Genomic DNA, 26,427 nt, shown 5'->3' with positions numbered 1-26,427 from the left:
GCCATTGCCCAGCCCTGCTCTGGCCAGACCCAAGTGGCAGCCAAGTCCTGAGGGTCCCCTCTGCCCCCTTGGCTTGGATTCTGGCAGTTTTAGAGTTGCTGCAGGGGTGAGAATTCTGGGGGGGAAAAAGGCCTGCCTGTGGTTTGCTCAGCCCTGCAAGAAGGACATAATCCAAAGGGAGCCCAAGCAGTGGCTCAGTGAGGGCCTTGGATGGTTTTCAGATCAGAGCTGGCTGGAAATCCTCCCTGCAGGGGCATCTGTGAGAGAACCAGTCCGGAATTGCAGGCAACTGATCATTTTGTCCCTGTCATCAAGGGTCTGAGAGAGCCTCAGAACTGCTGCAAATCCCACACCAACCTGCTCAACAACCTGACCTGGACCCTTTTCCTCCTCTCTGCTTTGCTGTGGATGGAAAGTGGCTGGCTGCCCCACACACACCACAGCCAATCTCTCACTTCTCTCCATATCTGGATGGGGAGAGAAATTTGAACAAATGGTTCCTGGGTTGAGACAAGGACCAGGAGAGATCACTCATCATATCCTGTCACGGGCAAAACTGCCTCCGAATTAGAGATATTAATTGAATTTATTGCTGACAAAACCAAGGCAGGATAAGGAGATGTCAAATAAACCCTTCCATACATCTTCCCCTGTTATGAATAACTATCTAGTCATTGGCTTTCGCTATTATAATGGTTTTTCCAAATTCTTTTGATATAATACCATTTGTAATCTCTTTTTAAGTGCTTTTAATACATTACAGTTTGACAGCCTTTTTACACTAATCCCTGTGTAGAATATATATTTTAGCGTGATAAATATATTGTAGTTTAGGCTTTCCCAAAATATCAAGATAGAGTATATGTGCTGTGTATTATAACATTAACTGTTGCAGAAGTAGCTAATGCCTTTATTTGTGTAACTAAGTGATAATGGTGAGAATACCTCTGATAATTTTGTGAAATAGTTAATGTTGATTTAATGTACGGGTGGAGTATCTCATCTGTATAGGAACATATTGAAAAGTACCAAGTAAATAAACATGGAAAAAAGAATGCAAAGAGGATTTTACCACTGACTCTTCGGTTATCAGGAACTGTCAAACCACAGAACAGGGGGGCCTTGTATATATACAAATCTAATCTGCAATATGGTATGTACTTCATGAAAATGACTCAAGGGTCAAACCAAGCAAAAGAATTCCCAGAACACGTAAACTGGAAAGAACGTTTGAGTATGTATAATGCTCCTGAGTATGTATTTAACCAATACAATGAAAAGCTATGTAAGAAAAATTGTTGTAGTTTACTGTGGGCCTCTGGAAGTTGCCAGGCACCCAGCATGCTGTTTACTGGCCTTTTTACTGACCTTAACCATTTACAAATATTAAAGAGTGAGCCTTGTTTCTTATACAGTTTAATCAAAAAGCTGCATTTTGGGTACAATAAGAGGGTAAAATGTCATGTGCTCCCTCAGCACTGGGAGAAGGAAGGAGGAGCCCTGTGGGGGGCTGTGAAGTGGAAGAAGAGAGTCCTGAGGGGAATCAATGCCCTCCAGTGTCCCCAATGTCACAGCATGCCATCGTAGTCACGGGAGTCCCACTGTCCCTTGTAGGGTGCCGACAGCTCCACATTGGTCACTTGTGGATCCTGAGGTGGGGCAGGGCTGGGGGACATCCACTGGGGACCTGAGAATGACACCGGTTATGGGGACCTGGGTGGGGGGGTGACACCCGTGGGTGACGTGTCCCTGTCCCCCCCCAAATTCTCTCTCTGCCCACTTGATGCCCATGACATGGGGGTCCACCACTGCCCCCTCCTCCACTGGGGTCCTGTGGGGATAAAGAGGGGGTCTGGGTGGTGTCTGGGGAGGGGGAAAGGGGAGTTCCAGCCAGAACCCCTCACTCATCTGTCCTGGGTCTTCCTGGTTGAAGCAAGGAAAAGGGGAAGGAGTGACTGAGGGGACCCTGGGACCCCTGAAACTTCCAGGGACCTCGGCATTTCCAACCACTCCTGGGACCCCCAAATCCCCACTGCACCCCAATTTCCAGCAGATCCCTGATCTCTGCTCCCACTCTGGGGGCTTCCGCTCACTCCAGGACCCCCATCCCCCCCCAGTGTCACCCACCCTGGCAATGCCACCAGTGACAGCCCTTGATGACAGCCAGGAGCAGGACCAGGAAATGGAGGGTCCTGCCTACATTGACAGCCACTGCTGGGGACAGAGGACACACTGGGATCACCCTGAACCACAGGGGGACCTGAACAGTCCGGCAACCCTGTGTGACCCCACCTGTGACCCAGGCTGAGCCAGATAACACCCCGAGTGCCAGCTCTGGGTTGAGTGCCCAGAACACACGGTGCCCGTCCTGTCCCAGCTGGTTGGTGGCCACGCACTGGTAGGTGCCCGAATGTCCCACATCGATGTCCCTAAGCACCAGGATGGGACCCCGGAACACCTCCTGCCCGTTGTGCAGCCAGGTGAAGGTGACAGTGGCTGAGCCCACCTGCACCGAGCAGCGCAGGGTCACGGGGTCACCCGCACACACCTGGTGTGAGAGGGGACCGGGGGTGATGGTGGCATTTGCCACAGGCACTGCAGGGCACAGACAGGGCTGAGGCCACAGGGAGAGGCTGGCAGCTGGTGTGGGGGAATATAGATGGGGGGGATGGGTATGATGGGGGATGTCACGGTTGGGGTCACACCACAGAGGGGCAAGGGGATAAGCAGAGTGATGGAAGGACAGAAGAAAGGTGTCAGGGGGACATGGAGGTGCCCAGGCGGGAGACCCAAGGAGGCTGTGGGGGCTCCCCATGCCCATCCCCACACTCACTGCACACCGTGACGCAGAGCCGGGCGCTGCTCTTCCACACAGCACCCACCTCAGAGCGCACCTCGCAGCTGTAATTTCCCGAGTGGGAGACCCTCATGGCGGGCACCAGCAGCTGCGGGAACCTCTGTGGGCCCCCCACCACCTGCCCGTCCCGGTAGAACATGTGCAGGATGGGGGCTTGGGGCCACATGTGGCTGGGGGTGCTGAGGCAGATGAGAGGCATGGGCAGACACCATGGTGAGCTTGGGGGGAGCCTCCCGCACTGGCACTGTGAAGAGCTCAGGGAAGGAGAGGGGAGGTGAGGACTGTGCCTCTGAGTCCACTGGGAAGTGGTTTGGAGCATCAGGAGATTGGAGTTCCAGCTGAAGGGGATGCTCACCATGCATTGTCACTGTCACTGCTGCTGAACGTGAAATAAAGGATTCCACCAAGTCCCTGCAACTGTAGCAGCCACTGTGGTTCAGCTGCAGAGGGGACAGGGACAGCTCAGTCACATTGATGGACCCCGTCAGATTATTCTCATCCCAGTAAAATTGCACCTTGGTGACTGTGCTGTTCCACCGGCCCTGGCAGTACAGTGTCACCGTGTCCCCCTCCAGCAGTGTCCGTGCTGGCACCTGCAGAACCAGCTCATCTGTGGGACAGGAGGGTGTCATCACACCGAACGGTTCGGCACATGTCCAAGGTGGGTTCCAATGGCACCAGAGACATCTGGGTGCACTGGGATGCACTGGGATGCCCTGTGTGCAGGGCACAGGTTGGTCGAGGCCACGTGGCTGCTCACAGTGTAGGGACAGTCCTGGTGGCACGGCCCGGCTGTGGCTGAAATCTCAGCCCAGCCTGGCCACGTGGGGCCAGTCAGTGACCTGTTCCCAGGGCAGAGGAAAGAGAGCTTTTCTTGGGTTTTGTTCATTTTTAAATCTGCTTTTTCACAGAGGCGTGTTCAGCTCCTTTCACTGGTTTAACTGGCTGTCAATCTGCAAACCGAGCCAGATGATTGGCTCCGCCCCACAGGGAACCAACCCCAAAGCCCCTGGGCTCTCCCACAACTAAAAACACAAAAATTGGTTAAACCACGAGGGGAGATGAGACAGAATCAGGAAAACCCCAAATCCACCCTGAATATGCCCCAAATCAGCCCCAAATCTGCCCCAAATCCACCCCAAATCAGCCCCATCCTGGCTCTGTCCCCCCTGCCAGGTCCCAACTCCTGGGATGGTTTTCCTGGGCTCCAGGCATAGTTTTCCATGCTCACCTTTGGATTTGCAGTAGAACACGAGGTAAATCGATAACAGCAACACGATTTCAACCCCAGCTACGACGCCGATCCTGATCCAGCTGCCGGAGTGGGCATCTGGAAAAGGAAGAAGGTCCAGAGGCAACATCCCAAAATAAACCTGGCTCTTCCTGACATTGGGGCAGAGGCAATTTGGCCTCAAATCCCACCCTGATCCCTCATTCCAGGAGATCTCACTCCAAGCCAGCACAGAGGCAGCACTGGACAAGGATGAGGATCCCAGAATTCCCAAATTCCCTGGTTATTGGGTCAGAAAGGAACTCTGGAGATCTCCCAGCACTGGCAGGACGGGGTCACCCAGAGCAGGGGACACAGGGACACGGCCAGGTGGGTTTGGGGTGGCTCCTGAGGGGGACACTCCATGGGAAGACGTTCTCACACAGAGGTGGAACTTCTTGGGGTTGGGTTTGTGGCCACCACTCCTTGTGCTGTCCTGGTACCGCTGGGAAGAGCCTGGACATTCCCAGGAAAGGGATTTTGGGAGGAGCTGGAGGGTGCTGGGCTCGGGCTCCCCAGTCGCCCTTCCTGGCTGGACGTGGAAAAGCTGCCCTGGGCACTCGGGGACACTTGGGGACATTTGGGAACACTCACTCAGGAGTGAGGATGGACATGGACAGGGGTGGCAGCTTACCTGGGCTCGGAGGGTGGGTGTTTTTTGCTGGCAAGGGGAGAGAACAGGGACAGGGGTCAGAGCTTCCCTCTGCATCCCATGGAGAGCTGGTGCCTGGAGAGTGGGATCAGCCCAGCCCAACCCCAACATTCCCATCCCATCCCTACCACAAATTCCATCCCCAAATCCCAGCTTTTCCTGACTCTCAGAGGAGCAGGATCAGCCCATCCCACCTTTCCCTCCCCCTTTCCATATCTCTCACAGGAACCGAGATCAGCCCATCCCAACCTCAACATTCCCATCCCATCCCATCCCATCCCATCCCATCCCACCCAACCCAACCCCAAATCCCAAAATTCCCGTGTTTCTCAGGGAATCAGGACCAGCCCATCCCAACCCCAACATTCCCACGTTTCTCAGGGGATCAGGATCGGTCCATCCCACCTTTCCCCACCTGTCCCCAGCTCTCACCTGAGCAGAGCACCCCGGGGATGGTGACGGTGAAGCTCCTGCTGCTGACGGGGTTCCATGCCATGCACGTCAACGTCTCCGGCTCCTCCCGGGATGATTCGTTCACCCGCAGCACCACGGAGTCCCCATCCCACGGCTGATCCCGCACCCTCCAGCTGTAGGAGACGTTCCTGAGGCTGGCGCCGGGCGTGGAGCAGCGCAGGGAGAAGCTGCAGCTCCCGTCCGAGCAGTTCTGGGCCTCGCAGGTCACCATGGGCTCTGCCAGCTCTCCTGGGGGCACCGGGATGTCAGAAACCTCTCTTTTATTTCAGAACTCCCCAAAACAGCACTAAAGGCACATACCGAACAGCTGAAGGGTGAAAGTGGATCTTTTTGTATCAATGGTTACAGAGTAGGTCCCGGCATCCTCCATCCTCAGCTGGGAGATGCTGAGCGCGCGGCTGTTCTCAGAGAGAGCAAAATGGGTTTTGAATTTGTCTTTAGAAAATAGGGGTCTAGGAGGGTCCTCAAATGCCACACTCACTATGTGATCATTCCTGTTGCCTTGCAGGCAAGGCGTAACGACCTGGTTCCAAGGAAACGCAGCACGACGGCCCAATGCTTTTGGCCGCTCGGGCTAAGGACACGCAGACATCAATGTGATAGACGGTCCAAAGGCCCTTTATTGGTTTTCTCCTCGGTATATATACCCTTGGTCCTTCCCCTACCTTCGGGGTCTGACTTTTACCTTATATGGTTAGTAAGGGGACTGGGCAGAGGCCGTGTTAGTTACAACATTCTTGGGGGGATTACATTCTTGGCCTTTTGTCCTGCGGCTATCTCTTATCTCTGGGGAATCAGGTGAGGGAGGCCCTATCAGGTTTCCGTGACAGCCTGAAATCTTCGATCGCCTGTCCCTATTCTCTCTGCCACACATTCCCAAAATTCCAGAATGCTGCATTTCCATCTGTGTTGTGGCTGTGGAAGGTCAAAGACCCGCCCAGGGCCCCGATCACCTCCTTGCTGTCACTGGCACTCACTGGGGAGAGAAAGCAGAGTGGGAACATGAGATGAGGGTGGGATGGAGGAGGGGGGAATGTAGGATGGAGGTGGGCTCAGGGTGGGATGGAGGTGAGATGGAGATCAGTTGAAGGGGGCAGGAAGGTGGGATGGAGACAAGATGAAGCTGGGATGAAGGAGGAGTGAAGGTGGGATCAAGGTGGGATGGAGGTGGGCTGGAGGAGGGATGAAAAGGGGAAATGGAGGTGGGATGAAAAGCTGGGATCAAGGTGGGACCAAGATGGGATCAGGGTGGGATGAAGTTGCTGAACCCAGAGAATAAGCCAGACCTAGTGGGATCTGGTGATTCCAGGTGGGATGTCTCCATTCCAGGTGGGATCTCACCATTCCAGAGATGAGAACCCTCCCACACTCCTTTGGATGCAGCCCAGGACAAGGTCCAAGATCCCTCTCCATCCATCCTTTCCCTCCAGTGGCCACACCACTACCTTGGGTCACCAATTCCAGGAGGAAGCAGTTGTTTTTGTTATTTTTGCAACTTCCCATTTTCACTTAACCATGCCACCTGGTCTAGACTGGGAATGGAATTTTTCTTCCCAGTTTTTCTAACAGGGAACTGATCCTGGCTCAGCCCCAAGGCTGGGCTCGGAATTTCTGGCTCCCTCAGCCTCACGCACCTCTGTGGCACGGACAATGGAGCATCAGGAAGGAAAAAGCTGCTGGGGAAGACAAACTTGCAGGAAACATACTGAATAATGAAGCCATGGCATGGTTCACATGAAAAACCCGCTCAGAGGCTGTGGGGATGGGCTGGGGCTGAACTTTGCCCAATTCCCCTCTTTTCAGCCAGAAAACACCCCAGGATGAAACCTCCAAAAACCAGAGGGCAATGGGGAGAGGAGCAGGAGCTGAAGGCAGAGCAGGAGGTCTGGAGAGCATCTGGAGCAGAGGCTGAGCTAGAGATGGACACCACATGGACACCAGGGATGGACACCAGAGATGGACACCAGAGATGGACACCAGATATGGACACCAGATGGACACCAGCACTCTAGTAGCAGCTTTCCATGGCTGCAGGAGCTCCATGGCAGCCCTGGATCCCAACACTGGGCACAAATCCACCCCATGGAGCTTCTCTGGTGCTCCCACTCATCCCTCAACCCTAAAAACAGCCCCAAATCTCCTTCCCAGGGGACAAGGAGCACCTGGCACTCACTGGTTTGGTGGAGGAGTGTGAGGATGGTGAGAAGAGGGATCCAAAACATGTCCATGGGTGTCCAGGAACGGAGAGGATTTGGGGCACCAGCACACAAAAATGAGCACCAGAAAGAGGAAGAACAAGGAAGAAGTGTCTTTGTGGCTTTTCAGGGTCAAGGTAGAGGGGAGGGCTTTGGATGTGGTTTGTGACGAAAATGACGCATCAAGGAGGGGCAATTCACTCTCACACAGAAATTTGAGGTGTTTAAAAAAACCCAAACCATTCTGTTTTCAAGGAAAAAGGAGGAAACTCGAGGTGTTTACAAAAAACCAACCCCGTTCCCAAGGAAAGATGAGGGTGGCTGCTGGGACAACGTGTCACCATGGCCATGTGTGACAAATGGCTCAGTGCTCCGTGAGCCTGGAATGGTTTGGAATGGAAAGGAACCTTAAATCCCAAAAAATCCCAGTTCCATGGGCAGGGACCTTGCCCTATCCCAAGTGTTTCCAGCCTGGCTTTGGGCACTTCCAAGGGTGGGAAATCCATGGAATCACCTGAGACACTCACAGGGAACAATTCCAACCCAAAATCCCACCCACATTCCCCCCCTGTCCCCCTGACTCCACTTCCCCTTTTCTGAACATTTCTCCCTTGGGAAAATTCTCCTTCCATTTTTCCTGAAGACCCTTCAGGTCCTGCAAGGCCACAGCGAGGTCACCCCAGAACTTCTTCTCTCCAGCTGAACAGCTGAACTTCCTGGGGTTGGAAAGTGCACAACCCCATTTGTTTCCCAGGATTTTGAGGCAGCAGGTGGTGAGCCAGGGTCTTTTTTTTCCTAAAAGCAGTAATTTTGAGCTGTGGGGAGCAGGGAAACTGCAGGATTTGGGAGATGGATTGACCCTGGAGTATCTAAGGGTGCCTGGGGCATCTTTTGGGCACACCTTGGAACGACCATTCCCAGATCCACAGGTGTGGGAATGACCATTGCTGGTTCCATAGGTGTGGGAATGGTCTGTCCTGGTTCCACAGGTGTGGGAATGGCCATTCCCATGGATCCGCCACCATTCCCAGCTCCAGATGCATCCAGAGCATCTCTCCCTTTTCCCACAGCTCCAGGATCCCACTGGAATTCCTCCAGCACAGCCAGGACGTTCCTTTCATCTGTCCTGTCCCTCGTCCCCCGTCCCCTGTCCCCTCTCATCCTCACTGTCCCCTCTCACCCCATCCCACTGCCAGAGCCGAAATCCCAAATCCTGCAGCGGGATCGGGGCTGGTGCACCCTGACCCTGCTCTGCTCCAGCCCCGGGAACGTCTCCTACAGCTGGGCCAGTCCCGGGCATCCCCCAGGGGAGATCCCAGAGAAGATCCAGGAGCATATACTGGAGCAGATCCCAGGGCGGATCCCGGTGGAGATCCTGGAGCAGATCCCGGAGCAGATCCCGGAGCACATCCCGGAGCAGATCCTGGGGCAGATCCCGGAGCAGATCCCAGGGTGGATCCCAGAGGAGAGCCTGGAGAAGATCCCAGAGCAGATCCTGGGGCAGATCCTGGAGCAGATGCCACAGCAGATCCCGGGGATCCCCTCCCGGCTGATCCGGAGGCTCCCCAAGGGCACCGAACCCCAAATCTGCCTCTGCAACATCAGCAACCTGCGGGGTGGAGCGCAGCCCACACTCGGCTCACCTGCCCAGGTGATCTTCCCGTGGATCCCGGGATTTTGGGGGGCTGGGAGGGATCCACTGGGATGGGGACCAGGATTTAAAGTTTTGGAGTTTATAAGTGGGAAAAAAGTGTTTCCCGCACTAAAACCACTTAAGTATGTGTTTGTTTACATATAAAATTATTATTATTTATTATTTATAATTATTTACTTATTACTATTTCTTAAATCCATAATTATTTACATATGGAAATTAATTTATGTACATATATTACTATATATAATACATTATATATATTATATATATATCCATTTATATAAGTTTATAGAAAACATAAACTTATTTATCTATCTTTAATCCAGTGTTATTTATATTTTTTTTATTTGATATAGGCAAAAAATATAATTTTAGAGATTCAAGGAATCCTGGAATGTTTTGGGTGGGAAGGGACCTTAAATCCCAGCTCAATTCCTGGATTCTGGGATCCTTTTCCAGAAATTGCAGAGAATTTCAGCCACTGGACACTGCTGGCTGTGGCCGTGGCTGTGGGCGTGGGGCTGACCCTGCTCTTGGTGGGCAGCTGCTGCTGGTGGAGGAAGAGGAGGAAGAATTCTCAGGAAGGTTTGTCCAGAATATGGGGGCAGGATCACAAATTTTGGGGGTTTGACCCCAAACCATCCCTTGGAACCCAAATTTGGGAATTCTGGCCCCACAGAGACCCACAGCACCCCCCCGGGACGCTCAGAGCTGACTGTCTATGCCGAGGTGGGAGAGAAGAAACCCTGCCAGGACCCCATGAGTGCCTGGAATGTCCCTTCCCACCTAAAATCTGGGAATTTTGGGATCAGAAAAGCCCTCCAAGGTCATGGAGTCCACCCTGTGGCTGACCCCAGCCTGGTCACTCAGGGTCTGGTCATCCCTTGGACACTTCCAGGACCAGGAACCCAAACCTTGGGCAGTTTCCAGGCCTGACCAGGCTTCCCATGGGGAAATTCCCTCTGTGTGAGTATTTCAGGAAACCAAAGTTGATCCTTTTAACCATTCCAGGCATTTTTTGTGTCCCCAGGTCGGGATGGGGGAGGCCACCCAGGAAGGAGCCACCATCTACGCCGTGGTCACTCCCAGGACACTGGTAGGGTCATTCCCATGGGATCCCAGCTGATTCCCAGGCTGGCACCATTTTTAATCCATTTTTTATCCCAAAATTTCCCATTGTTTGTGCATCCCGACCCTTTTTCCCTGGCAGGAGCACCCCAGGCACCGGGAGGAGCCCGAGAATTTCACCATTTACTCCACGGTCCAGTTCGGCCACAGGGTGAGGCTGCCCTGAAGCGTCCCCAAGCCATGGGGACACCAAATCCATGTCCCCTGAGGTTCTGGGATTGTCATCCCACTTTTCCCAATGGGAATTTTTCCCCTTTTCCCCACAGCCTTCCTCCATCAAGAGGAAGAGGCTGGACCGAGCTTTGGTCTCGACTGACTGCTTGGAGGTAATGGAGAATCCACAAGGGTTTTTTGGGATCAAAAAATCCCCAAAATGCCCCAAATACCACCCATTTCTTTGCAGGATAACGGGGGTTACAGGTGCTTGGGCTTCCCAAATCCTGCTGACCACCAGCACCTTTAAAACCCTGGAATTCCCGTCCCTTTGGAATTCTCCTGGAAACTCCAGTGGCCACTGGGATTGATGGAATAAAAATAGCCAGAAATTTGGGATCCCCCCCCCATCCAAAGATTCAATGCTCAGCTCTGCCTTGGAGTGAAGATTTGGGGATGGAAAACTCCAGAAGGGATGGATTTGGGATTGGTCAGGCGGGATGGGTGGGGGTGGCAATTTTGTGGGGTTTTTAGGGTTTGGAAAATTTGGAATCCTTTTATTTTTTTTTTCTTGGTGAAGGGTGTGAATAGGTTTGGGTTTGCCAGTCTGAGTTTCCGGCCAACACACCAATTTTGAGGTGGGTTTAGTGCTGGTCAAACCCCAGCGCTCACTGGAGTTGTTTGCTCATTTCCTGCTGTGACATACGGATCAGGAAGTGGAGGGCAAAACAGGCTCCAAACTTTAAAGGGTATAAAAAAATATTAATTGACTGAGCTAAAATAAAAATAAAAATAAAATCAGAATAAACCTTTGAATGCTTATCCCCCACGCTCTTTTCTTTCCCACTGACAATGTAAAGAGACAAAACCTGGCACTTTCAGTCAGTTTACCAACTCAAAACAGCCTGTCTTCAGCTCTCTTGTGGAGAGCAGTCTCTCTTGCCATGCCATGGAGACTTCTCCACAAGAAACAGCTCTTTCCTGGCTTTTAATTTCCGTGAAGCAAACAAAGTTCATTGCGAGAGCTGCCTCGGCCATGAGGATTTTGGCTGGACAGTCTCGGCCTTGTGGTCGATCTGGGTTTTGGGGCCATCTCCAGTGCTGGCCACGAGGCCACTCCTGGCACTTGTCACGGCCGCGTGGCTGCTCACTCACGGTGTTGGGACAGTCCTGGTGGCACGGCCCGGCTGTGGCAGGAATCTCAGCCCAGCCTGGCCACGTGGGGCCGGTCAGTGACCTGTTCCCACGGCAGAGGAAAGAGAGCTTTTCTTGGGCTTTGCTCATTTTTAAATCTGCTTTTCCACAGAGGCATGTTCATCTCCATTCACTGGTTTAACTGGCTGTCAATCTGCAAACCAAGCCAGATGATTGGCTCCTCAGACCTCACCAGCGGATTGGCTCCACCCCACAGGGAACCAACCCCAAAGCCCCTGGGCTCTTCTCCAACTAAAAACCCCACAATTGGTTAAACCACGGTGGGAGATGAGACAGAATCAGGAAAACCCTAAATCCGCCCTGAATATGCCCCAAATCAGCCCCAAATCTGCCCCAAATCCACCACAAATCTACCTCAAATCCATCCCAAATCAGCCCCATCCTGGCTCTGTCCCCCCTCCCAGGTCCCACCTCCTGGGATGGTTTTCCTGGGCTCTAAGGATGGTTTTCCACACTCACCTTTGGATTTGCAGTAGAACACGAGGTAAATCGATAACAGCAACGCGATTTCAACCCCGGCTACGACGCCGATCCTGATCCAGCTGCCGGAGTTGGCACCTGGAAAAGAAAGAAGATCCAGGGGCAACTCCCAAAATAAACCTGGCTCTTCCTGACATTGGGGCAAAGGGAATTTGGCCTCAAATCCCACCCTGATCCCTCATTCCAGGAGATCTCACTCCAAGCCAGCACAGAGCCTGGACAAGCACTAGATAAGGACGAGGATCCCAGAATTCCCAAATTCCCCAGTTGTTGGGTCAGAAAGGAATTCCGGCGATCTCCCAGTGTTGGCAGGATGGGGTAACCCAGAGCAGGGGACACAGGGACATGGCCAGGTGGGTTTGGGGTGGCTCCTGAGGGGGACACTCCATGGGAAGACGTTCTCACACAGAGGTGGAACTTCTTGGGGTTGGGTTTGTGGCCACCACTCCTTGTGCTGTCCTGGTACCGCTGGGAAGAGCCTGGACATTCCCAGGAAAGGGATTTTGGGAGGAGCTGGAGGGTGCTGGGCTCGGGCTCCCCAGTCGCCCTTCCTGGCTGGACGTGGAAAAGCTGCCCTTGGCACTCAGGGACACTTGGGGACACTCACTCAGGAGTGAGGATGGACATGGACAGGGATGGCAGCTTTCCTGGGCTGGGCGGGTGAGTGTTTTTTGCTGGCAAGGGGAGAGAACAGGGACAGGGGTCAGAGCTTCCTTCTGCATCCCAGGGAGAGCCAGACCCCAGAGAGTGGGATCAGCCCAGCCCAACCTCAACATTCCATTCCCATCCCAACCCAAAATGCCAGCTTTTCCTGCTCTCAGGGGATCAGGATCAGCCCATCCCACCTTTCCCCACCTGTCCCCGGCTCTCACCTGGGCAGAGCACCATGGGGGTGGTGACGGTGACATTCATGGTGCTGACAGGGTTCTGCACTCCGCATGTCAGAATCTCCTGCTTATCTGAGAGTGATTCATTCACCAGCAGCATGGGGCCCTCAGCCAATAGCTGATCCCGCATTCTCCAGCTGTAGGAGATGTTCCCGAGGCTGGCGTCGGGCACGGAGCAGCGCAGGGAGAAGCTGCATCTCCCGTCCGAGCAGTTCTGGGCCTCGCAGGTCACCGTGAGCTCTGCCAGCCTCCCTGTGGGCGCAGGGGTGTCACAAACCTCTCTTTTAGGGTAAACCCTCCCAGAACAGTACTAAAGGCACCTACTGAACACCTGGAGGGTGAAGGTGGATCTTTTTCCATTAATGGTTACAGAGTAGCTCCCGGCATCCTCCATCCTCAGCTGGGAAATGCTGAGTGCGCGGCCTCTCTCAGACACAGCAAAACGGGTTTGGAATTTGTCTTTGAAAAATATGAGTCGAGGAGGGTCCTCAAATACCACAGTAACTATGGGTTCATTCCCAAAATTCCAGAATGCTACATTTCCATCTGGGTTGTGGCTGTGGAAGGTCACGGACCCGCCCAGGACCCCGATCACCTCTGTGTTGTCGCTGGCACTCGCTGGGGAGAGAAAGTGAAGAGAGAATATGAGATGGGGTGGGATGGAAGGCTGGGATGGAGGTGGGTGAAACAGGGATGAAGCTGGAATGAGGAAGTGATAAGTGTGGATTGGAGGTGGTATGAAGTTAAGCTGAAGATGGGATCTAGCTAGGATCAAGGTGGGATGAAGGTGGGATAAAGTTGCAGAACCCTGACACTGAAGCCCATCCGGGCTGGGGGTGTTTGAAGACTCATGGGGGGCTCATGGAAGGGTCCCTGGGAGAATGAAAACCACGAGGCCACCCCCAGGCTGAGCCCCCTGAGTCTTGTGCCAAGGACAGAGCTTGGAGGGGAACTGAAAGGGAAAGGGGAACAAGGAGTTGGAGACAGCCTTGCCTTGGACACAGCCAGGGTGGATGGGGCAGCTCCAGAATGGCGTCTCCAGGCTGAGCACTCCCTGTGGCCGTAGGGAAGGCCCTCTTTGAATCTGTGGACTCCTCTGGACTCACTCTAACCATTCCATGACCTTCTTAAACTGGGGACAGCAGGACTGGTGGCATCTGGTGATTGCAGGTGGGGTCTCACCATTCCAGAGATGAGAACCCTCCCACACTCCTTTGGATGCAGCCCAGGACAAGGTCCAAGATCCCTCTGCATCCATCCGTTCCCTCCAGGGGCCACACCGCTACCTTGGGTCAGCAATTCAAGGAGGAAGCAGTTGTTTTTGTTATTTTTGCAACTTCCCATTTCCAAATAACCATGCCACCCAATTTATACTGGGAATGGAGTTTTTATTCCCAGTTTTTCTAACAGGGAACTGATCCTGGCTCAGCCCTAAGGTTGGGCTCAGAATTTCTCTCTCACTCAGCCTCTGGGGCACGAACAATAGAGCATCAGGAAGGAAAAAGCTGCTGGGGAAGATAAACTCGCAGGAAATGTACTGAATAATGAAGCCATGGGATGGTTCACGTGGAAAACCCCCTCAGAGTGGGGACGGGCTGGGGCCGAACCTTGCCCAATTTCCCTCTTTTCAGCCAGAAAACACGCCACGATGAAACCTCCAAAAACCAGGAGGCAACAGGGAGAGGAGCAGGAGCTGAAGGCAGAGTAGGATGTCTGGAGAACATCTGCACCTGATCTCTCCTTTTCCGAGGGTTCCCATGCCCAGGGCATCTTTCCCCCTGGTTGCCCCATCTCTGGGAGGTTGCCCAATCCTGTGGAGCTGATTCCACATATCCCCACCCTCCTGGAGGTCCCCAAAACCACCCCAACCCCCCCACAGGCTCCGTGCCAAGGGACAAGGAGCACCTGGCACTCACTGGTTTGGTGGAGGAGCATGAGGGTGGCGAGAAGAGGGATCCAAAACACATCCATGGGCGTCCAGAAACGGAGAGGATTTGGGGCACCAAGCACCCAAAAATGCGTGCCACAAAGAGGAAGAGGAAGAGTGCCTGGGTGGTTTTTTAGTGCCTGGGTGAGGGGAGGGCTTCAGATGTGGTTTGTGACAAAAATGACTCATCAAACAAAGGTAAGTCACACTTCAATGTAAATTTGAGGTGTTTAAAAAAACCCCAATTCCATTCCCAAGGAAAGAAGAGGGTGGCCACTGGGACAAAGAGTGTCACCTTGGCTGTGTGTGACAAATGGATCAGGTGCTCTGTGGAGACCAGCCTGGAGAGTGTCATCCCAGAGAATGTCACGATTCAGGAATTGGTGCCCATGGACTGGAGCCTCCAGGGCATCCCTGAGGAGCGAGGCTGAGCCCAAATTGTGGAATGGTTTGGGTGGGAAAGGACCTTAAAGCTCATTCCATGGGCAGGGACAGCTCCCACTATCCCAGGGTGCTCCAAGCCCTGTCCAGGCTGGCCCTGGACACTCCCAGGGATGGGGAATCCATGGCACCACCTGGGCCAGGGAAGGATTGATCCCTAAACTCCCATCTAAAGCAGCCCATGGAATGGGCTGAAAACACCTGCAGGCACAGGGTGGGATTTTGGGGTGTCTGTGTAGGAGCTGGATATTTGCGAATGTTTGGACATTTGCTGATATTTGTAAATATTTGATTTTTGGGCTCTTTGTCCCAGCTGCAACACTCATGGCTCAGGATATTTATATCCCATGCAGAATATTTCAAAATTCCATCATTTTTGCATCCCTCGTGGCATCACCTCCCCCTGACAGCCATGGTGACGGCACAAGGAGCTCTGTCCTTACTTTGGGGACACCTGGGATGGGGAGGGGACATGGCTTCAGGTCACCCAGAGCCTTTTGTCACCTGTCACCTGGTTTTGGGGCTGATTTCCATCATTTGGTCCCCTGATTTTGGGGTGGATTTTTGTCACCACCGTGTACCCTAATTTTGGGTCTGAATTTTGTCCCCTCATCACCTGATCCAGAGGCTGAATTTGTCACCTCTGTCACCTGATTTGGGGTTGATTTGCTGCAGAACAGGAAGCAAAAGGCAGGAAATGCCCCTGAGCTCTGTTTATTTGCCTTATTTGAGCTAAAAACCCACTGGGGGCTGGATGTGGGGTCAGAAAAAAAACCCAAAATCTCCCTGGTGGCTTTAAGGGGTTTGAGGGACAGAAATATCTTGAATTTTCATGGAAATATCTCAAATATCTGTAAAAATCTCTTGTCTAAAGGGGGGGGGGGGTGTCCCATTAATCCATAAAAATATCTCCAATTGTAGAGGTTTCAGTTCGTGACCAGGCAGAAACACCAATTCAGTGAAGAGGTTTGGGTTTGCCAGTCTGAGTTTCCGGCCAATGCACCCATTGTGGGGTGAGTTTTGTGCTGGTCAAACCCCAGCGCTCACTGGTGCTGTTTGCTAATTTCCTGCTGTGAGTTACGGATCAGGAGGAGGAGGAGGGCAAAACAGGCTCCAAACTTTAAACGGTGTAAAAAATCTTTATTCACTGAGTTAAAAAATTTTAAAAAAAGAAAGAAAATCAGAATAAAACTTTGTAATGCTTATCCCCCCTCCCACACTCTCTTCTTTCCCACTGACAATGTAAAGAGACAAAACCTGGCACTTTCACTCAGTTTACCAACTCAAAACAGCCTTTCTTCAGCTCTCTTGCAGAGAGGAGTCTCTCGTGTCATGCCATGGAAACTTCTCCACAAGTGTAGCGGTTTTGCATGGGAGGCACTCACAGAAGGGATGCAAAGACAAAGCTGACACACCTCTGGGAACACCCATGCAAAAACCAAAAAAATCATGGGAAATCTCTCATTTTTGGTTGGTAAAGAGGTGACAGGCCATGGCAGGTGGCCCCTGCCATGGGGCACCACCAGCACCCCTCCATCTCCCAGGCAGAGGAGGGCAGGCCGCGGAGCTGAGGCGGGGCTGGGCAGTGGTTACAGTTTGTAACATCTGGCTGCTCCTAAGCCCTGCCCCATCGCCAGCCCAGGGAAAGCCAGGTCCACCAGGCTCCAGAAGCAGACCCAGGCTGGACTGGCTCAGCCAAGATTCTGCCACCGTTGGGGTTCATCCGTAACCAGTGGGCAAGGAGAGGAGAAAGTCATCAGCCACTTTGCGTGCTGCTGCTGCATTCTGGCCTGGCTGCTGAGATCCTGGCCCACCCCAGCCCAGCCACAGCTCTGGCCCCACAAGCACTGAGCCCGGCCGGGGTCAGGTGAGCATCTGCAGGCCCTGGGCTGTCACAGTTGAGATGGACACACGACATACACACACACACACTTGTCAAAGACAGTAACAGTACCTCCTTTATTGTTACAAATTCTTCTGAAGTTTTACACTCCTAAAAAGTCTTTACATCAAAACAAAAAGTTCTTCACATTCAGAAAGAAACAGCTTATTGCATTTTACTGGTACAAAGAAATTAATGTCAGGTACTGAAATGGCAAGTGTTTACAAGTTTTTAAGGCACCTAATGCTGCTCAGTAATGCACGTCTCCTCTCCCAGCAAATATCCCTTATGTGTCTATTCTATCGGTTACCGTGCTAACGTCCTTGCTATGGATAAAGTGGTATTTTATCAATTTGTTCTTCGGCTAACTCAGTGGTCTGGCCTGCAGACCAGCTGCTAAGCTCATCCACACCACATGAGATATTAACTCGCTCAGTGCTCCCATCCTCCCTCTAGTCAGGGAAGAAGGACCAGATACTGGCATGTAGGGGAGCAACATGAAGACACCAAGGTCAGTGAAGAGGAAGTTGAGACCCAGATGGGAGAGGTGAGGAGATGCCTTTAATTTTAGGCTGAAATCCTAAGATAAAGAGAACCTTTGCTCTTGAACAGCTCATCTTTCAGACAATACCCCATAAACTGACAGCTCGGGAAAAGCTTGTGGAAAATGGGAGGAACTTAATGACTGCAGATTTCCTTGGGTGGCTGCTATTCATGGAGAGAGCCACGAATGAACCGTTTTGTTGTGGAGAAGTCCCCATAACATTAACAAGACAGACTACTCTCCCAAAGTGAAATGAAGAAAGACTATTCTAGAGGTAAATAGTAAACTGACTGAAATTTTAGGTTTTGTCACTTTGCATTGTCAGTAGGCAAAGAAAAGCTGTAGGGTGAAGAGGAATTTTCTGAAGATTTTCTTTTAATTCTTAGTAGTCCTTCATTTTAGTTACTGTTAAATAAATATAATAATAATAAAATATAAATAGGAATAAATATTAAAAAAATAATAGGATAAAGAATAAATAAGTAATACATTTTTCATAATACTGTTTTCAAGTTTTGAGACTGCTTTGCCATTCCATAATCATATCTCACAACAAGAAAAGGGTAATTACATTCCAGTATGTGGTATTCACATTCTCTGAACAGAGAGAGACATAATTCTCTCTCCCAGGATTTTTCCTGAGGAAAGGAGTGAGAAAGCTCAGGGAGAGAAAACAATTCTTATCTCTACTTGCTGCGCCTGTTGTTTGGCACATATGGAAGCTGTTATGGAGATTGTTTACTGAGATTTTAATTGGACTCTGGTGACGATTGTTTGGACTGATTGACCAATTAAGTTAAAGCTGTGTCATGACTGTCTGGTTTTTGTAGTGTATAGCATTATTAATACAGTATAGTGTAATATAGTGTAGCTTAACAAAGTATTTCATTCAGCCTTCTGAAATCAGGGAGTCAGTACACATTATTCCCATGATGGGGTTTGCCCTGCCACTATAGCAGGGCCCTAGTGATTGGCCAACACTAATTTCAGTGCATTAAGAGAGAAATCTCCAATTAGCGAACCAAAACCAGTACACAAAATTGGGGTTTCTGTCCAGTTTCAAGCTACAGCTGCCACAACAAGGAACAGTTCACTCGTGGCTGCCTGGAAATCTGCAATCGTGAAGTGCCTCCCATCTTTCACAGCCTTCCCTCAGCTGCGTTCACGGGCCATGTCACCTTACTAGGGTGTTATTTTTAAGGATGAGCTATTCTAGCATAAAAACAAAAGTTCTTTTAATCCATCTCTGGGAACAGAGAGCAAGGTTTTTCACCATTATCATCTCTCTCTGTTCAAATTTCTCATTGGATCACAGCTACTGCAACGTCTGCTTATTTCAACACTGATGTTTCTGCTCATGGCTGTGGTTAGAACGTTACATCCTCCCATGAATTACAGGGAAAAAACAAAGGCTGATATATCAAATATATCTTCGCCATAGCCTCACAAAGAATTTCAGCCCAAGACTAAGGCATCTCCGCAATCCCCTCCCAACAAGAATTTGACTCCTTCCTTACTGACCTCAGTGTCCATGTTGTTTTCTTTATGTTTTTTCACCCTTTCCTTTTCCTGATCTGGGAGAGAATTAGTGTTTGTAGGTTTGTTTGTTCTCAAGCTTTAGCAACAGAAAGAGCTTTTGTAGTGTTGTACAGCACCAAAGGGTTGATCTTCTCCAGGCTCTCCATCAGATTCTTCGGCCTGCTTCTCGCTGTCCATCATGTGGTCTGCAGCAGCACCGTGTGAGTCGTGCTGGCTGCCAGCAGTGCCCCTGTGCCTTTTCTTCATGCAGAGCACTGCTAAAAAGGAAAAAACCAACCTCCTGTCACTGCTTTTGCTGTTCTGTCTGCAGCATGCCTGCCCAAAAACGGTTAAGCAAAGCCCGTGGCAGGCCATGCTGAGATAGCGGCGGCTGCACGGCGCTGCCCCGGCCACACGGATTTTGAGGCCACCTCCAGTGCTGGCCACGAGGCCGCTCCTGGTGCTTGGTGTGGCCGTGTGGCTGCTCATTTGTGGCATTGGGACAGTCCTGGTGGCACGGCATGGCTGTGGCAGGAATCTCAGCCCAGCCCCGTGCCACCCTGGCCATGTGGGGCCGGTCAGTGACCTGTTCCCAGGGCCGAGGAAAAAGAGAGCTTTTCTGGGGCTTTGCTCATTTTTAAATCTGCTTTTCCACAGAGGTGTGTTCGTCTCCTTTCCGTGGTTTAACTGGCTGTCAATCTGCAAACCAAGCCAGCAGATTGGCTCCTCAGACCTCGCCAGCAGATTGGCTCTGCCCCACAGGGAACCAACCCCAAAGCCCCTGGGCTCTCCCACAACTAAAAACACAAAAATTGGTTAAACCACGAGGGGAGATGAGGCAGAATCAGGAGAACCCCAAATCCACCCTGAATCCACCCCAAATCTGCCCCAAATCCACCTCAAATCAGCCCCATCCTGGCTCTGTCCCCCCTCCCAGGTCCCACCTCCTGCTCTCAAGGGCTCCAGGGATGGTTTTCCATGCTCACCTTTGGATTTACAGTACCATATGAAGCAAAACAATACAGCCAAAAGAAGCAACCCACTTCCACTCCCAGCTATGATGCTGAAGATCTTGATCCAGCTGCCGGAGTGGGCACCTGGAAAAGGAAGAAGATCCAGAGGCAACATCCCAAAATAAACCTGGCTCTTCCTGGCATTGGGGCAGAGGGAATTTGGCCTCAAATCCCACCCTGATCCCTCATTCCAGGAGATCTCACTCCAAGGCAGGGCAGAGGCGGCACTGGACAAAGAAAAGTGTTGCGGTGTGATGTCATGGCTTGCCTCAGTTCCCTTGGCTTCTCCCTAAAATTTCCTTCCCCAGGTGGGCTGTCAATCACCCTTCCTTTCCCCACCCTTGACCCCTGCTGGGCACTGTCTATCAACCCAGAAATTCCAAGGGGACCCTCGAGTGATTGGCAGGTTCAAAGGATGCTCTCCACCCCCTGGGGGGCCATTGGCCCACCCAGGTGTCCCTCTCACCAGAGACCCCCTCCTCCTGTGCCTGGTTGGTGCTCCCTGGGTCCCCTCCCCTGCCCCAGTCCCCAGGTAAAAGGGCAAGCAGACCACACAGTTGGGGTTCTGTTGGAGAGTTCATTGGAGTTGTTGCAAGATTCAGAGGCCGTGCCACCAAAATAAAAACTCTGGATTAAAAACTCTCCATCAGGACCCGCTCCTTTCTTCAGCTGGCCTGAAAGGTTTCTCGAGCTCAGGAAGGCCTGAAGAGTGACCCCCTCAACAGCAAGCTCCAGCCGTAAGCACTGGAGCTCGGGGCATGCCCGGACTTGTCCCCACGTGCCCAGCTGTGACCGCAGATACTGAACAGCGTCTCTGGGGAGAAAACTCCACAGGTGCTGCTCTTTGGTCAGCATCCGAGGCCAGACAGACCAAGGCAGTCCCGTCAGACGAGGATCCCATTATCCCCAAATTCCCCAGTTACTGGGTCAGAAATGAACTCTTGAGATCTCCCAGCACTGGCAGGACGGGGTCACCCAGAGCAGGGTCACAGGGACATGGCCAGGTGGGTTTGGGTTGGCTCCAGAGGGGGACACTTCATGGGAAGAGGTTCTCAAACGGAGGTGGAACTTCTGGGGGTTGGGTTTGTGGCCACCACTCCTTGTGCTGTCCTGGTACCTCTGGGAAGAGCCTGGACATTCCCAGGAAAGGGATTTTGGGAGGAGCTGCAGGGTGCTGGGCTCGGGCTCCCCAGTCGCCCTTCCTGGCTGGACGTGGAAAAGCTGCCCTTGGCACTCAGGGACACTTGGGGACATTTGGGGACACTTGGAAACACTCACTCAGGAGTGCGGATGGACATGGACAGGGATGGCATCTTACCTGGGCTGGGAGGGTCCGTGGTGTTTGCTGGCAAGGGGAGAGAACAGGGACATGGGTCAGAGCTTCCTTCTGCATCCCAGGGAGAGCCGGACCCCAGAGAGTGGGATCAGCCCAGCCCAACCTCAACATTCCATTCCCATCCCATCCCATCCCAACTCATCCCAACCCAAAATCCCAGCTTTTCCTGGCTCTCAGGGGATCAGGATCAGCCCATCCCACCTTTCCCTACCTGTCCCCAGCTCTCACCTGGGCAGAGCACCATGGGGGTGGTGACGGTGACATTCATGGTGCTGACGGGGTTCCGTGCCGTGCACGTCAGAAGCTCCAGCTTATCCGAGAGTGATTCATTCACCAGCAGCATGGGGCCCTCAGCCAATAGCTGATCCCGCACTCTCCAAGTGTAGGAGACGTTCCCGAGGCCAGCGCCGGGCGTGGAGCAGCGCAGGGACAAGCTGCATCTCCCGTCCGAGCAGTTCTGGGCCTCGCAGGTCACCGTGGGCTCTGCCAGCTCTCCTGGGGGCACCGGGTTGTCACAAACCTCTCTTTTAGAGTAACCCCCCCCTCCCAAACAGCACTAAAAGCACCTACTGTACACCTGGAGGTCGAAGGTGAATGTTTTATCCCCAATGGTTACAGAATAGATTCCAGCATCCTCCATCCGCACCTGGGAGATGCTGAGCATGTGGCCTGTCTCGGAAACAGCAAAATGTTCTTGGAATTCTTGTTTATGAAACACAGGTTGAAAAGGATCCTTAAGGTCCACAGTCACTATGGGTTCATTCCCAATAAACCAGCCTATTGCATTTCCATCAATGTTTCCGTCTATGTTGAGGATGGGGAGAGTCACGGTCCCACCCAGGACCCCGATCACCTCCACGGTGTCACTGGCAGGGGAGAGAAAGTGGGGAGGGAACATGAGATGGGGGTGGGATGGAGGGGAGATGAAGGGATGGAGGTGGGATGAAGCTGGGATAACCGTGGGATGCAGAGATGGAAGGCAGGCTGAAGATGGGCTGGAGGTGTGAGGAAGGGAGGCTGAAGATGGGATGAAAAGGGGAAAGAAATTAAGATGGGACCAAGGTGGGATCAAGGCGGGATCAGGGAGGGATGAAGCTGCTGAACCCTGACACTGAAGCCCATCCGGGCTGGGGGTGTTTGAAAGCTCATGGGGGGCTCATGGAAGGGACCCTGGGTGAAGGAAGAGCACGAGGCCACCCCCAGGCTGAGCCCCCTGAGTCTCGTGCCAAGGACAGAGCCTGGAGGGGAACTGAGAGGGAAAGGGGACCAAGGATTTGGGGATGGGAAGGTCAGGAAGGGTCACTGAGCAGGACAAGGAGCTCCTGGTCAGACGTGCAGCTGCTCCTTGGAGGAGAATCAGGGAATCGTGGAAATCAGGGAATGAGGGATCATTTGGGTTGGGAGTGAGAGGAGAGAAACTCCTCTAATTCTGCTGCCCTAACATCCCCACACCTTCCATATGTTATGAATAAAAAGTTATCAATTTTTTTTAAGGTTGCAAAGTTAAAAAAAGTTGAACCAATTGCTGTTAAACTTAAGGTTACCTGCATGTTGCAGCCGCCTATTGTTAAGAGTTCTTCTCTTAATGGTTGGTGATTAGCCATTGTCCCCTCTAATGCTTGCCAGGGGTGATACCAGACCCCACAGGTAGCAGGGGAAGGAGAGACATCAGAGCTAGTATGCAGATGAGAATGCATTTCACCTGACATTGTAAAGTTTCAGGGAAAAAAACCCTAAAAACAACGAGCCAACATGGAATTAAGAGACCTAAGTGATGTCTAAGGATGAGGAACTTAACCCAGTATCTGCTAAGATCCTTTTACTTCTCACCCTAACCTGAAAAGGTCTTAACTAGAAAGAGGACCTGGAATGTTAGACTGAAAAAGTGGAATTTCCTACTCTCCCGTGAGGACGGAAGCCCCAGCTCTGCCTGCAGACCAGCGGACACAGCTGCATCACCCTCCTCCTCCATGCCACTCCTGGGAGCAACGGCGGCGTGGGCGGAACCCCTCAGCTTCTCCCCACCTCAGCTGATTCTTTTTAATAAAGGCATCAAAAAAGGCGAAAGATCTCCTGCCCCATTTATTTCACACGGGCCCAGGGTGCTCCCAGCCCTGTTCAGCCTGGTCTGGGCACTGCCAGGGTGGATGGGGCAGCTCCAGCACGGCTTCTCCAGGCTGAGCACTCCCTGTGGCCGCAGGGAAGGGACACTGGACTCGCTCCAACAGTTCCAGGACTTCCTCACACTGGGGGCACTACACTTGGCAGGATGTCACCACTCTAGATGGAATGTCACCACCCTAGATGGAATGTCACCATTCCATGTGGAGTTTCACCATTCAACATGGGATCCCGCGATGGGAGGGAAGGAGGGGAAGGAGGCGAGGAGGAGGGTGGGGGGGGGAGGCCTGAGAAAGGGGAGAGGGGAGAAGGGAGCCAGGGGGAGACGGGAGATGGAGAGGAAGGAGCAGAGGAATTCCCTGCCGAGGGGGAGGCACTCGCCAGCCCCGCGGGATGGGAGGAAGGTGGGAAGGAGAAGGGGGGGAGGGGAGAAATGGGGGAGAGGAGGGGGAAAAGAGGGGGAAATGGGGGAGGGGAGTGGGGAAATGGGGAGAAGAGGGGTAAAGGGTGGAGGGGGTGGCGGGAGAAGGAGAGGAAAGAGAGGAAGGAGCAAAGGAGCCGCATGGAGCAGAGGAAGTCCCCGCCGGGCTCTTGGCAGACCCGAGGGGTCCCCGCTCCGAGATGTCCCCGCCCGGGGGTCGCCGCTGTCCCCCGGCGCTGCTGGCGCTGCTGCTGGGCCTGGCCGGGAGCCGAGATGAGGAGGGGGAGCGGGATCGGGGGGTTGGGGGGGCTGCGGCGATTCGGGAATGGCGGGGGATCCGGGAATTACCGGGAATCCGGAAATTGCGGGGAATTCGGGAAATTCGGGAATGGCGGGGAAAAGCCGGAGCGGCGAGAGGGGCTCGGGGGGATGGAGCCGGGCTGGCTGCGGGTTTGGGGGGGATTCTCCTCGGTGTCTCACCTCGCACGGGCCAGCGGCGCCATTTCGGTCCTTCTTACACTTCTCTTCTTGGACGTGCCTGGAAGCGACGAGATCCACAAACCCTCTGTTTAAAATTTTAACGGTTTGGTAAACTTTGACAAAACACAGCGAAGGACTGAAGAAGGCAAGAGCGCAGAGGACTGCGAATGAATGACTTAACGCGCCCTGCCGTTCTCTTCCAGGCCCTCCCTAAAAAAGCCGAATTCTCAGCGGAGCAGGACACTTTTTAACTTTTTTTTTTTTTTCTTCCCAAGGTCAGGTGATTTTACGTCACGCCGCGCCCTCCGCTGCTCAGGCTTTTCGCCTTTCCAACTACCCTAGGTGGTAGGTACGAGTGCTGTAGGTTATGGTTACAAACTTTCTGCTTTCTCTCCACATCCCGGCCAACCCAGGCTGTCCGGGTTATATATACGAATCATATTAGTGGCTTTTTGCAAGTGTTAAAATGGATTCTGCATGTGTGATGTTAAAGTAACTTTGTTATAAAGATGGAATTTTTATTTCTGTTGCTGATTAAGATTAGACATAACAGTGAAATAGCCGATATGTGTTGGTGTTAAAATGTTGGGAGGGAAAACAGCCCATGCACCCAGGATGAGCACACCTGCACAGATCTGCCGACTATCAGCACTCACCGCGTGAAGGCAGCGTGGGCCAGGGCCCAAAAACTGGAGGGGATAAGAATGGACTGAAACCACAGCCCGGAAAATGCACGCTCTGCAAAGGGAAACCCAAGGAGGGGCCACGTAAAATAGTTCCTGGGGTGTGTAAAATAGTAATGGATATGCAACAGGCTCATGGAATTGAAAGGTATTTAAGGGGTATCCCCGAAGATAATAACATTTGCTCCATGGTCCTTGTCTCCTATTGTCCTTTATTAAACTTCAATTTTCACAGGAGAGTGTTTTTCACAGGACATCTGAACACCAAACTGCAACAAAACCCCCGCCAGACAGGGACAGGGCATTGCCGCGGGGCCATGGCTGTGAGTTCTGTGATGTCTGACTTCTGGCTGCTCCGGAGCCCTGCCCCGCCGCCAGCCCGGGCCGAGCTGGGTCTGCCGGGCCCCGGGAGCAGCCCCGGACCGCTCCCGATTCTGCCACCGCTGGGATTCACCCGCAACCCCCGGGCAGGGGGAGAAGCCATGGGGCAGGGGGCTGCAGCCAGGTGACCACCTGCTCCGGTGAGGTGTCACCTATTTCAGTGCTTCCATCCTCCCTCGAGTGAGAGAATAAAATGCAGGCAGTGCAGAGGAGCAGCATGGAGGTTCCTCGCCTGTGTCCAGCCCTCGTTTGAGCATCCAACACCGGACACGCCGAGAGCTCCCCCCGATTCCTCTGGGGTTGCTCAGGGATCCCCAAAAGATCCCCCGGGATCAGCAGCAGTTCCAGCTGGGAACAGATCCCAGGGAGGATCCCGGGGAGGCTCAGGCCACAGGAAGGGTCACGCTGGCGTAAACCGTGGTGGGCTCCTGGGGGGGACAAAAATGGGGTCACAGAGGGGTCAGCGAGGTGGCCGGGCCGGGGGTCACCCACGGGCGGGGGTTTGGGACAGTCCCCCTTACCTGGGAGAGCGGGGGGCGTCCCCGCGGGGTTGGGGACCCCGTCGGGGACCGGGGGGCTCCGTCGGGGGCCGGGGGTGGCCCGGTGGCCGCGGTGTAGATGGTAGTGCAGGACAGGGGGGTGGCGCTGGGGTCAGTCCCTTTGGGCTTCTGAGCGAGGGGACAAAGGGTGGGCAGCGACCCGAGGGTCCCAA

The 26,427-nt window shown here is 52.9% G+C and overlaps 4 protein-coding genes across 6 annotated transcripts; all 4 read right to left on the bottom strand.

Moving 5' to 3' along the window:
• Positions 1-1,400: 1,400 nt before the first annotated feature.
• On the bottom strand, positions 1,401-4,815 carry LOC135288337 (low affinity immunoglobulin gamma Fc region receptor II-like). 2 transcript variants are annotated; one of them, XR_010351505.1, is made up of 3 exons: positions 4,762-4,815; positions 4,089-4,187; positions 1,401-3,699 (listed from the first exon to the last, which is right to left on the bottom strand). XR_010351505.1 is itself a non-coding variant. In XM_064401692.1 (3 exons), the coding sequence occupies exons 1-3, from the start codon at positions 4,216-4,218 to the stop codon at positions 1,569-1,571; spliced, it is 504 nt and encodes a 167-aa protein (XP_064257762.1). In that variant the 5' UTR covers positions 4,219-4,696; the 3' UTR covers positions 1,401-1,568. The 2 variants fall into 2 exon arrangements, 1 of the variants encoding a protein (XP_064257762.1); XM_064401692.1 differs by lacking the exon at positions 4,762-4,815 and having other exon boundaries at positions 1,401-1,687; positions 3,213-3,467; positions 4,089-4,696.
• Positions 4,816-5,164: 349 nt separating this feature from the next.
• On the bottom strand, positions 5,165-8,009 carry LOC135288090 (SLAM family member 7-like). The gene is made up of 4 exons (XM_064401371.1): positions 8,004-8,009; positions 7,427-7,650; positions 5,554-5,651; positions 5,165-5,481 (listed from the first exon to the last, which is right to left on the bottom strand). Exons 1-4 carry the CDS (start codon positions 8,007-8,009, stop codon positions 5,165-5,167), a joined length of 645 nt encoding a protein of 214 aa, XP_064257441.1.
• A 1,971-nt stretch (positions 8,010-9,980) lies between these two features.
• Positions 9,981-14,987, bottom strand: LOC135288274 (T-lymphocyte surface antigen Ly-9-like). The gene is made up of 5 exons (XM_064401632.1): positions 14,885-14,987; positions 13,293-13,586; positions 12,954-13,220; positions 12,061-12,159; positions 9,981-11,623 (listed from the first exon to the last, which is right to left on the bottom strand). The coding sequence occupies exons 1-5, from the start codon at positions 14,937-14,939 to the stop codon at positions 11,616-11,618; spliced, it is 723 nt and encodes a 240-aa protein (XP_064257702.1). The 5' UTR covers positions 14,940-14,987; the 3' UTR covers positions 9,981-11,615.
• Positions 14,988-17,268: 2,281 nt separating this feature from the next.
• On the bottom strand, positions 17,269-24,911 carry LOC135288275 (SLAM family member 9-like). Of its 2 annotated transcripts, none has more exons than XM_064401633.1 (6): positions 24,652-24,911; positions 22,200-22,298; positions 21,858-22,124; positions 21,612-21,638; positions 20,267-20,377; positions 17,269-19,558 (listed from the first exon to the last, which is right to left on the bottom strand). In XM_064401633.1, the coding sequence occupies exons 2-6, from the start codon at positions 22,291-22,293 to the stop codon at positions 19,380-19,382; spliced, it is 678 nt and encodes a 225-aa protein (XP_064257703.1). In that variant the 5' UTR covers positions 22,294-22,298; positions 24,652-24,911; the 3' UTR covers positions 17,269-19,379. The 2 variants fall into 2 exon arrangements, with proteins under 2 accessions (XP_064257703.1, XP_064257704.1); XM_064401634.1 differs by having other exon boundaries at positions 17,269-19,555.
• Positions 24,912-26,427: the final 1,516 nt, after the last annotated feature.

This window comes from Passer domesticus, chromosome 32, assembly GCF_036417665.1.
Source record: "Passer domesticus isolate bPasDom1 chromosome 32, bPasDom1.hap1, whole genome shotgun sequence".
NCBI classification, from domain to species: Eukaryota; Metazoa; Chordata; class Aves; order Passeriformes; family Passeridae; genus Passer; species Passer domesticus.
Note: the sequence above shows the minus strand (reverse complement) of the source record. Positions and strands in the feature narration are given on the sequence as shown.

Bases quoted from the DNA above. Each gene is read 5' to 3' on its own strand.
- LOC135288275 (XM_064401633.1), bottom strand. From the start codon at position 22,293: ATGCTCAGCATCTCCCAGGTGCGGATGGAGGATGCTGGAATCTATTCT. The intron at 22,125-22,199 runs GTAGGTGCTTTT...CGGTGCCCCCAG, and splicing joins CTTCGACCTCCAGGTGTACA to GAGAGCTGGCAGAGCCCACG. The intron at 20,378-21,611 runs GTAAGATGCCAT...TTCCTTTTCCAG, and splicing joins CACGGACCCTCCCAGCCCAG to GTGCCCACTCCGGCAGCTGG.
- LOC135288274 (XM_064401632.1), bottom strand. From the start codon at position 14,939: ATGGATGTGTTTTGGATCCCTCTTCTCGCCACCCTCATGCTCCTCCAC. The intron at 13,221-13,292 runs GTAGGTGCCTTT...CTGCGCCCACAG, and splicing joins CTTCACCCTCCAGGTGTTCA to GGAGGCTGGCAGAGCTCACG. The intron at 12,160-12,953 runs GTGAGAGCCGGG...TTTCTTTTCCAG, and splicing joins CCCCATGGTGCTCTGCCCAG to GTGCCAACTCCGGCAGCTGG.
- LOC135288337 (XM_064401692.1), bottom strand. From the start codon at position 4,218: ATGTTGCCTCTGGACCTTCTTCCTTTTCCAGATGCCCACTCCGGCAGC. The intron at 3,468-4,088 runs GTGAGCATGGAA...CCTGTCCCACAG, and splicing joins GTTCTACTGCAAATCCAAAG to ATGAGCTGGTTCTGCAGGTG. The intron at 1,688-3,212 runs GTGAGCATCCCC...TGTCATTCTCAG, and splicing joins AGTGACAGTGACAATGCATG to GTCCCCAGTGGATGTCCCCC.
- LOC135288090 (XM_064401371.1), bottom strand. The intron at 5,652-7,426 runs GTGAGTGCCAGG...CTCTGAGAACAG, and splicing joins CACACTCCTCCACCAAACCA to CCGCGCGCTCAGCATCTCCC. The intron at 5,482-5,553 runs GTATGTGCCTTT...CGGTGCCCCCAG, and splicing joins TTTCACCCTTCAGCTGTTCG to GAGAGCTGGCAGAGCCCATG.